Source organism: Larimichthys crocea, chromosome XVI, assembly GCF_000972845.2.
Source record: "Larimichthys crocea isolate SSNF chromosome XVI, L_crocea_2.0, whole genome shotgun sequence".
Taxonomy (NCBI): domain Eukaryota; kingdom Metazoa; phylum Chordata; class Actinopteri; family Sciaenidae; genus Larimichthys; species Larimichthys crocea.
This window is the reverse complement of record NC_040026.1, coordinates 9,033,933-9,045,018: the sequence shown is the minus strand read 5'-3', so window position 1 is coordinate 9,045,018 and position 11,086 is coordinate 9,033,933. Positions and strand designations below refer to the sequence as shown.

The window sequence follows — 11,086 nt, the reverse complement described above, 5'->3', positions numbered from 1 at the left end:
TTGAGGCTGAGTGTGTACGAGTGTGTGTGTGTGTTTGACTGTGCGTGATGAGGTGGGGGGAGGGAAGGGAGATATCCCCATACCAATGTATATAGATAGCTCCAAGCAAGTGCAATGGCTCCGGAGATCCAGAAAGAGGAGGGGTCGAGGGAGCCAGGACACCATAGGAGAGATGAAATGTGTGCGTGTGTGAATCACAGAGAGCTTGTGCAGCCAACCCCCCTGCCTCCTCCTCCTCCTCTTCCTCACCCATCCATCCCTCCATCCTGCTCTCCCTGCATTGCCTAGTCTAGTCTGTACCACAGAAGGACCCCCTCTCCCACCCCCTCCCTTATCACTGTAAGAGCCCCTTCCCTCCCTCGTGATGCAATATCTACACCAGCATCACAGGCCTTTCTTTTCAAACACTTTACTTGGCACAACATCTTAGTCCGGCTGCCAAATGCAAGGTTGCATTATGTAACAAGAGTATATCATTTTGTGGCAGCGGTGATGTGTGTGTGTGCAGTGAGGCATTAATAACAAAAAGGTCAGAATGAAAGCTGATTTTCACTTCCTCTGCTGACTAACTGAACACTTATTGACCCAGGACTGACTCTATTAACTGGGTAGAGATGTAGCCTTTCTTTTGAGGTTGGATTATACCACTGACATCTGTAACCAGCTCATTTGGCAATGTGCAGTAATATTATAGCCAATCTATATGCATATTGTCGTTGCCTGTTTGTTTTTAGTGCATGGATATGATGTCCTTGAGTAGTACTGATCAATAGGTTGTTAGAGGTAGTGGATGAGAACTCGCCATGGTTGGATGGCTCGTCTTTGAGATGCTGTTTCAGGAAGGGAAACAGGGAACTGTGAGAAATTCTCACGAGGGCATGATTCGATCAAGAAGCTACTCAAGATGCACCACAGAGCATTGGCTGCCAATTGTATGTACAGTAAGATATGAGTGTTAACATACAGGCATGACTGTTGATGTGATTATATATCTAGATTCTTAATCTTTATGTTGTTCCGGCACTTTGATGTCTGATCAGACCACACAGCTCAACAAAGAGGCCTACTATGTGTAAAGTTTACCCAGCATTTACATAAAGGAAGTCACAAAGCTAAACTGATCTCAGGTTTGCCCTGGTTTGGTCTGGTTTCAGCTTCTGACATAAACCATAACCCTCTTTCATTATCATTCATTATCAGATTTGTGTTATCAGTGAAACTGGGTAGTTATTAGATCCTTAGACCTCTCTCCCTCCCAATAACCTCAATGCAATATTCAGTCTGTGAAACAAAACAATATTTGTCTGGACCTCCTTAGTCTGCCTCTTAATCCCCTGTCCACAGCCCCCTTGTTATTATCTGTGGGCCGGGTTGGGGGGGCTGGTCAAGAAGAGACCCATCTCAGTGTCGGGTTAAACACTTAAGCATCTTACTTCTAGAGGCTGGAAAGCGTGGTTTTTCAGGAGATGTGCCAGACCAACACCCAAAGGAGCAGCTAAATATAGAAGTACATGTGCGATTAGCAGAGTGCGAATCCTGAATGAACAGCACAGCCTTGGCAAGACGGAGTCAATGCCACTTAATGTAAAGATGGAATTACTCCACCACCACTTTGACATCTAGGAGACTACATTTCTCCATATGCATTAGCTTGTGCCACACCCACTAAATGAATTGTCTATATATTTTATTAAAACTTAGAACTCCCCAGTATCGATACTATGTTTTCATACCAAAATGTTTAATAAAATGTCTGAAAAAAAGTCAGTTGCTAACTGTCAGCAGCTAAATTTGAGGTGGGTCCTATTTCTCTGTTAGGTTTGTTTGAGATCTAACAATAACTTAAATGGACTGATTATTAAAAGGAGAATACTTTTACAGATATATATAAGCATATCTGACTCATCCCTGTCAAATATTTTCCAGTCATGCAGTTCACTGTCAGCTTCCACAAAGCAGAAAAATCCAAACAAAAAATAGACAATGTGCATCAAGAAGTGTGTATGAGTAATTTAGAAGTCACAGTTAGTGTTTTAGACCCAGACCTACCCACTATAGATATGTAGTTTGTCACTCAAACTAGTATTGACTTTAATTCAATCTTGGGAACAAGTATACTAGTTGTGACTACTAGGACTAGAGCAAAACACAAGGAGATGAGGATTAGGGAGTTAGATTCATGGTCAGCTGACTTAAAAAGGCATCTGACACACTCCTGTGACAGTCTGAAGAAATGTAACCCTCTATATGCAGGGACAGAGATGTGATAGGTTTGGAAGAAAAGAAGAAGCAGCAAGTAGCAAGACAACACTGAAAGCATATTGCTGTATTTCACATGTACAATACATTTGCAGTTACTGATATTTCGCTAGAGAAAATGTTGAATAATACAGATAGGAAGAGGGCGTAAACCCCAACACCACCTTTGGACTTCTTTTGTTACTATCTTTACACTGGAAAGGACGGAAGTAACATGAAAATGGTAAGAAGAGGAGCAGAAATTGCATTTATATCCATTATTTGTAAACCCAAAACACCTTTCTTTAAAAAAAAGTGTTTGTACTGTAATTGACATGAATGTTCATATAGTACAGAGAAGAAATAAAAACTGTCACTCATTCAAAAGAAAGCTTTGACATATGGTGCAAAATGGCAACACTCAAAAATCCACCACTGACATTCACAAACATTTACCACATTAATTCATTTAGCAGATCTCCCACGTATGCACAGAACCTAAATTGACATAAAATCTAGCAGACCTGGTACAACTTTACAATTTCTTAATCTTCATATTCCAACATTTAAAAACATGTTTCACCAAATTAACTATTGATCTCACACATTAATGTAAACCTCAATTTATCAACACGGATTGGTAATAACATTTTTTTTTTTAAAGGACCTATACAGTAAATTTGGCAAGTTATGCTAAACCACAGAACACCAAAGACTGAATTTACATTCAGAAATTCAAACATACCAGCTCACCATACACACATCAGAGCATTAGAGCATTAGACATAAAAAAAAAAAAATCGAAATGAACCTTAAAGTCAGCTTTATCTAGAGTTGATCCTGAACATTGAACATTACAAAAAATAAACAGAAGCACAAAAATATCACATTTATTCACATGATGAAACTTGGATTAACCGCATTAATAAATAAAAAAAAGGTAATCATTTATGAATTTGCAGGACGGATTTTCAGGTTTTCCACCTCAAACACTTTAGAAGACTTCTTTCTGTGTCAAGTGTTAAAAGAGTCCATGGGGCCGTATGAATCTACATGCATGTGTATGTGTGTACAGTGTTATGAAGCCATGGCATCCTGGAAGCCCCACACTTCTAGCACTGAAACCTGGAAGGTCTCAGCACACAGGGGCGGGTTGTCAAAGGTGGCACACCTGCCAGTGCGCCCATGGTTGAGCTCAGAGTCAATGTAGAGAGCGTTGCCTTCACCTCCCCCTGATCGGACAAGAGCAAGCAGTTTGTATAAGTTTCTAAGTACAGATTATACACAGACGATCACATATTTGTTTTCTCACATTTTATATTAAAGCTGAAATATCACTAACTCCACTGTACCTGCCATGTAACTGAACACCATCAATCAAAGAGAAAAACACCACAGTAACATACAGCAATAACCCACTCACCCACTATAATGGAGTCAAAGTTGCCAGCCATGAACATTGAAGTATTCTTGGAGTTGAGGTTGAAGTGGCGGGCGGATAGGAAAGGCGACAGATCTCCAGCAGGTTTCTCTGGCTGCTCTAAGCTATTGTTGTCTGCGTTCTGGCCCTCAGAGGAGGCTGTATCTTCCAGTTCCTGAGTCTTGATAGAGGAGGCTAACTCAGGGTGGCGGATCACCACCCACTCATAGCGCTCAATCTCTGGTTTCAGCTAGCGAGGGAAACAGACATTGATCATCAGTTACACCTAAGTGTCACACATTAAACAAAGCAGTACAGCATGCTGGTTTAAAAAGAAATACCTTTCCTTGTATAACATGCACAAGGTGATAATAGAGTTATCTTAAAACACAAACAAACGTCTTGATCCTTAACATAAACATGTGACTTGACTACTATTTTGACCTTATGAAGGGAATTGCATTGGATAGAAGACTCTACTACAGACGGCCTCCTCCTTACCTCTGCTCTCTGCTCTCATATAAAGAAGGAATTTACAATGCCAAGTCACATGATATTTTAACTTCAGCTGTATCACATGTTCAAACTGAGCTTGGAAGAACTGGTTTCAAATATTTTGCTGCATATTTTTATTCGTGTACACAGTGTCTCCCTTAAAGAAAAAGAGATCCTATGAGACTACCCATTTAAATAAAGGATTAAATAAAATAAATAAACAAACATCTGATAAGACATCGGTCCTTGTAGTCTCCATTTCCTCGTGGTGTCAGGTAAAAACCAGGTCAGATACTACTGGCTCAGGTTACAGCATTTTCCAACCTGCGTGCGCTTAAGTATTACTGTGTGAGATGACCGTGTTTTCTGGTGTGCGGGCTAACGCAGCCTACAGCTGTGCATCTACACAGATAGCCGAGTAAATAATTCATACAGGAGGCATAAGAGAGGCAGGTGGCTTTGCTATTTTTAACCCAGGTGTTTTTATAACTCAGCACTGCAGTCTAATAAGCAAAACTGCAGGATGTGAGCTTATTTTTGCAGAGGAAGAAATGGCATCGTCAGTAAGGTGAATTGTGACCTACTAGGCAGGCTTTTCCACATCGGAACCTGACACACCAAATGGGGCCAGTGACAATGAGATTGTGAAACAATAGTGGATGCTGCCATCTGGTGACTATAGTGTGGTACTGCTCAAAATGAACGCAATCCTGAACATAGAAATTCACTCGAATAAACAGAAAAAGATGTTTTGGTGTAAGGAAGGTCGTAGATTAAGATACTAAACCTAAACTCACCCTGAAGACAAAACACTCCCCGGTGCCAAAGAAGCTCACTTTGTTGCCTCCTCTCTTCCGCTCCTCCCAATCTGTGGTCAAGAAAGCTCCACACACCTGAAGCAAAAAAAATATATATATTATCGGTAGGTCTTGTCAAAAAACACTTCAGATTTCACAATAGTGGAAAACTGCTGTCTGTAAGCCGCAAGTGTTCGCACTGACATCCTTTTGGAGCACCCTAATCCAATCATACGATGCCTCTAATCATGACCTCTGACAACAATTCACAGAGCCCAGGACAAGAATAAAATGGGAGTCTATTTTGAAGCTCACAAAGCTACCGTGCAGCTTTCCAATTACTGACTGACAAGGTGTAGGTCAGTACAGAGGTGACTGTAGTACACACTACATGTAATAGCAAATTTTATTAGTGTGGATTTTACTGGCCAAACACAAGTGCAGCATGTCCCCAATATGACGGGTATCCAAAAGATTCTAAAAGAGGAGGTGACTGAAACAGAAACAGGTTTATGGGACTAATACCAATACATTACAACTTTGTACCTTAAATATTAAAACAATTCTGTCCTGTCTACAGCTGATGATACTAGACTGACATAATGTTTAGCACTATATTTGGCTAACAATCAAGTGGACAAACCTGACTGTTAAAATGGCTTATCGATCCAAGCTGCATCAATATTACCCTCTAATGTACACATTTTTAATCATTAATATCAATGTGCGATGTGTGTTGCTTACATCGCCATCTGTGGTCCGGATGAGGAGCAGAGTGGGCTCGTAGCCTTCACAGTGTTGGTAGAATCTGGAGGAAAATGTAGGAGAACGTGAATCTAAAGATTAAACATATTTAATGGACTATGTAATTGAATTGATTGCTTGATCTACTAAAGCACACATGCATGCACATTTAAGTGAGGCGCTGATTAAATATAGAACAATACTCTGAGCTAATGGCTTCTTAATTACTTTATTAAAGACCAATTACCTCCGTTGCACTGCAGAAGTAGAACCAGCTAACCGCAGGGTGAGAGAAATGCTTGATATAAAGACTGCATGACAGTAAAGGTTGTAACCTGCTGGTTACTGCAGACACAATATGCTCTGCATATCGAACAGATTTAGGCACAAAAGTATTTATTTATTTATGTTTATCTATTAAGTTGCCTGTGTAAAGAAAGGACAACTGACTTTATGACAGCAGTTTATTTTTTCTTGCTTGCAGTTTTGCGATTTTGCTTCTTGCATTTGATGTTTCCTTTCAGATTTTTTGACATAAATCTAATTTAAAGCCTCAAATCTAAAGAAGGCCTGAAATATAGCAGCAGCCAAAAGCTGGTTTAATTTATTGAGGTGAGCATTGGACTGTGTACCTGTTCAGGCTGCAACCGTGGGTAGAAGTGGTGAAGAGGAGCTGTGGTTGGCACAGTGCGAAGCGCTCAGGGATCCACGACCAGATGTCCCGCATCTCCTTGGAGCTGACAATCTCAGAGGAGAAGGTGTCAGGGTTAAGAGCCAGCTGCACGTTGCGCCTGGAGACGACCCAGAAATACAGACCCAGGGAGAAATGGTACAGTAAGTAATTTAATCCAGATAATGGCGTGAAAGAGTGAATGAGCATTAATTGAAGAAAAGAAATAGATCTGGAGAGTAGCATAGAGAGATGAGAACCCACCTAGCACTGTGAAATAACCAGTGTGGTATACAGAGGAGTGCAGTGAAGATGAGACAGAAGATGGTGGATGGAAATGTGGCACAAGCCAAAAACAAAACAAAAAACAAAACAAACAAAAAGGAAACAACACAAAGTGAGACAAGGATGCAAGAGCAGCTTAAACTTCACAGAGAGTATAAAGCTTGAAAAGAACAGGACATTCTTGCAGATGAAGCAAATTAACCTGCTTGGATAATTCATCTAATCTATAATGTGTTCTGTCATGTATTTCATGGGGTACCCTTGTGATAAACTGTATAAAAAACACAAACATCTAAATTGGTCTTTTTCTATGTTAACATTGCATTCCTCTCATTCTGTGCATACCACTGTAACTTCATTTACAGTCCGCAACTGTGTCGAACATTTAATCCTGTCCACTTCAACAGAGCAAAAGATATATGGGTAGATAAACTCAATTTCAATCATTCTGAATCATAAAAGGCATTCTTACTCTGCCACTGTCATCTTAAATCAGTATATTAATCTACTATGTTAAAGTTTGCATCTTAGTAGAGGCTCCAAGACCGTGATTGGTCTTATTATACGGTTAGCCAAACATAAAACAAAAAGACGGATATTGGTAGCCTTATTTTTCAAAATAAAATGGTTTCACAAGGTCTCTGTCAAATCTTTCAGTTTGATATCATAATTATATATAAGATTTGACAGGAAAACCAGAAAAATGCCAAGAAGAGCTCAGATAATTCTTCTCCATCAGTCTTTGACAAAAAAAATATGTGTGTGTGCTTACTGATGCTTGATATGCTGTGTGTTTGCTGTCAGGCCACTAGAAGCAGTTTCTAAATAAAAGAGGCAACAGAAAGATGCTCACAATTCACCACTTAGAAATCAGATTATGGACTATACCGCTTCTGTTTGACAGTGATTCCTTTCTGCTGTAGGGACTTTTCATTTGTGAGCTGCAGCAGGGTGATCTCCTTTCGGCTAAACAGGCGGATGGAGAAGGCCTTCTCTAGCAGCTTCTCGGGCGTGACGGTGGAGGCGATGCCCTTGATGAAAGCTTGAATGTCTGCCCTAACTTTGCCTGAATCCTGCTGCTGTTGGCCGCCCGGGCTTGCCTGGCCTCCTGCTTTATGCTTGCGGTAGAACTTGAGCAAGGCTATAGCCACACGGTAGAGAACCTTGTAGCCCTCTACTAGGTAGACATCCAGGATCCTAACAATGTGGCTGAAAGGCAGGTCACCCAACACCCAGCGCTGCCAGTCTGAGTAGACCTCAAGCACATCCTGGGCTGTGGCCACAATCAGTTTGTGGGCGGCTGTGCAGTACTTGTTGGCCAGGTCACCGAAAGTCATACAGCTAGACTCATAGGCCAGAAAAGTCTGGTCCAGTAGTCGTTTGCCTGGCTCGTTACAGGCCAGTATGCGGCTGACGTGTTCAAAACACTGAGCTTCATCGTTGCTGAAGTGCAGGAGCAACGAAGTAAGAGCTGGTAGTGACGGGCAGTGGGAGATGTCTGGAAACTGTCCAGCCACGCAGTTGATAATCTGATGGGCCGATGCTACTGCCTCTGTTTTCAGGCAGTACCGTGGGACTGGACTTCCATCCACAAAATCTGGTAGTGGGATGTGGGAGGAGGGCTTCTTGGTGGCTGCATTTCCCATTATGTCACGGTACACTTCTGCATCTGGGGTAACGGTACGACAGGGAATGGCTTTGATGAGCTGCTGGTAGACTTGTGCCCGTAGTTTGTGGTTTTTGGCCCAGTAACCCTGCCGAGCCATCTGTTTGAACTCTTTCAGGTCTTTACAGTCTACCTTGGTGGGCCCGCTGCTTTTGGCCAGATCCCCCATCTTGTTCCAGTCCACAAAGCTGCCATATTCTTCTTCAGCCATGGTGCTGGAAACTTGCTGAACTGCCTGACCGAGAAGAGAGGAGGGATGCCCCGGGGTGTTACTAACCTTCTGTCCTCCACACGGCAGACAACTTGCCTATTTTTCTTGACTGTCCATGATGTTTACTGGAAGACACAGAGGGGAAAAATGAGAAATTGATGTGCGTAACATTAAAACACAACACCTCTTAGACGATGATATGAAATGATTAGTTGAGGAGAATATGTAGACTTGAGATAGATAGACACGTTTATTCATACATGTTACTATAACTCTGCAACAAATTAGGACTGTGATGTAATACAAAAAGGTCACAGTAAATCTGTACTGTAACACAACATTAATCGATTTATGCTCCGATAAAGACCTTCAGATGATCAGGTATGTACATCAAGCATTTCATAGTCTGACGTAAAAACAAATCAGGAAACCCATAACTTGACTGGAATGCAGCGCAAAGCTATTTCAATGATACGACAGCCACAAAACAACTTCAGATGGTAAAGTTTGGCACTGAAGCAATAAAACTCTGTCAGATCATTTGCTACCAATGAATGTCTGCGAGATGCACGTCCAAAGATCATTTGCAATATACAGTAACACACTGAGAATAGTTGTCATAATCATCAAATAGCTTCACACTGTTTTTCGACAAGTCACATGGAGATGCATGTCCAAAGATCACATGCAATGTACTGAAAATGACAGCCATAAAATCATCAGATTGTTTCATACTGCCTTCCAAGGAGTCACATGGAGATGCATGCCAATACGTTACTGCATGTAAAAACTGGTCGCCTCCACGGTGAGTCTGTAGAGAGATGAACTGACCTACTTAGTGGGCATGTTTATTCAAATGGTGCCAGTTTAACCTTTGACACAGGATGTTATTGGTCGGTGGTTGACTTGAATTCAGGCTAAAGGTCTTTTTAGTATTTTAAGTCATTTTAAGTTCCCAGAAACAGGCAACATCGTCAACGTTAATGACAAATGAACATACATACTCAGCAGGAATGCCTGGGATAAATAAAAGATCCAAAGGGTGTTGGAGCAGTATCCTGTCAATGTTTACTCATTTTTGGGTCTACACTATTAGATGCTGTCTGTATTATGGTACAGAAAAAAACATACATACGAAAATAAATAAATGCCAAAATCTGACCTATTCAGGTCAGAATCACACACTTCCTGTGAGTGTAACACTGAATGATGAAACCTTTACTTTACATCATCATTCACAGGCGTTACAGTGCATCAACAATTATACAGACCGAGTGCTAGATCAAGATATGACATTATATCTTTCTATAATATATGATTTTTTTTAATGATTTTAAATGACATTCTGATGTTTTTAATTACATTTTCTTCTCTTTTTAATATTTTATTTCTATTGCTATTGCTCTGTAAAGCACTATGAATTGCCTTGTGTACGAATTGTGCTATACAAATAAACTTGCCTTGCCTTGCCTTACCTATAATATAATAATATGATTTTGGCCACGTTACTGTATGCTGAACAACATGCACAGATAACAGATGTACACAGACATGCAAGAAGTAAATAGACATCTTCATTCAGATTCAAATTAAAAGGTGTATATTTACTTCTTGCATGTCTGTGTAGATGAGCTCTTACAACATCAGCATGCATTCATGCATCAATCATTTCCATACTTCTAAATGCTGCAAATTATTCACCTGAATATGACAATTATTTTGCAAATTGCATCTTAGCCTGTGAGGGACACCTTATTAGAAAGCTGGCACCTCTCCCAAAAACCGGACACGCAGGGTTAGATAGCTTTACCGCAGGCCAAACGAAGGATTTAAATGTTCAAATATCAGCACAGCTAACGTCCCTGAGCTGTAGGTCACATTACATTACAACATCTGCAACACACACACACACACACACACACACACACACACACACACACACACACACCGAGCCGACAGCTTGCAAATGCACAGAGCAAAGCTGCACGTTTACGCACGAATAACGACACGGACGTCAATGGTAGCCAGCTTTAGTGGTAGTAGGCACGACGTTAGTGCAGACACACGGTCACAGGGTGTTTAACGCTGAACCTGATACACCCTTCTCCAGGGCCGGTCTTAGCTATGGGGTTCGCCCAGGGCGCAAATGTGGCCAGGACCGGCGCTGCCCTTCTCCATTCACACGGTTAGCATTGCTACCGTCAGCTAGCGTCAGGCTGCGCCTGTCAGCAGTGCCCGTGAGTAGCTAATTGACTAGCTGTCACAACACAACACACACACACGAAGCAATGCCATTTTTTTAAACCACACTCAAATACACAGCAAAATATGTCGGCTGACGTTGCAGCAAGCATTAATGTTACCAACCAACACATGCATTTGATCCGCAGGCAGGCGCTCCTGGAGTTTGTTGACATGGAGAGATTTCAGCTTCAAGAAAAAACGGATGGATTTAAAAACACAAAGCCGGCGACAGTGAGTGAGGATTACCTCCACCACACAAAGTGGACCGAGGAGTGGTAAGCAAACGATACGTGACTTGACAAGCAAGTAAACTGGT

The 11,086-nt window shown here is 41.3% G+C and overlaps 2 protein-coding genes across 4 annotated transcripts in view; one reads left to right on the top strand and one right to left on the bottom strand.

Moving 5' to 3' along the window:
• Positions 1 to 2,297: 2,297 nt before the first annotated feature.
• tbc1d24 (TBC1 domain family, member 24) overlaps positions 2,298 to 11,086 on the bottom strand; it is an 8,921-nt gene continuing 132 nt past the window's right edge. The window contains exons 1-7 of one of the 3 annotated variants that reach the window (XM_019271089.2): positions 11,017 to 11,072; positions 7,538 to 8,651; positions 6,327 to 6,485; positions 5,695 to 5,758; positions 4,951 to 5,046; positions 3,662 to 3,908; positions 2,298 to 3,470 (exon numbers count right to left, since the gene is read on the bottom strand). In XM_019271089.2, coding sequence (XP_019126634.2) covers positions 3,316 to 3,470; positions 3,662 to 3,908; positions 4,951 to 5,046; positions 5,695 to 5,758; positions 6,327 to 6,485; positions 7,538 to 8,526 — 1,710 coding nt within the window. In that variant the 5' untranslated portion in view covers positions 8,527 to 8,651; positions 11,017 to 11,072 and the 3' untranslated portion in view covers positions 2,298 to 3,315. Of the gene's footprint in view, positions 3,471 to 3,661; positions 3,909 to 4,950; positions 5,047 to 5,694; positions 5,759 to 6,326; positions 6,486 to 7,537; positions 8,652 to 10,893; positions 11,073 to 11,086 lie in introns of those variants that run through there. The other 2 variants (XM_019271088.2, XM_019271087.2) reach the window with 2 other exon arrangements.
• Positions 10,941 to 11,086, top strand: part of LOC104920718 (alpha-1,6-mannosylglycoprotein 6-beta-N-acetylglucosaminyltransferase B) — a 19,396-nt gene continuing 19,250 nt past the window's right edge. The window contains exon 1 of the mRNA XM_010733070.3: positions 10,941 to 11,045. The gene's annotated coding sequence lies outside the window, so the exon portion shown is untranslated. The remainder of the gene's footprint in view (positions 11,046 to 11,086) is intronic.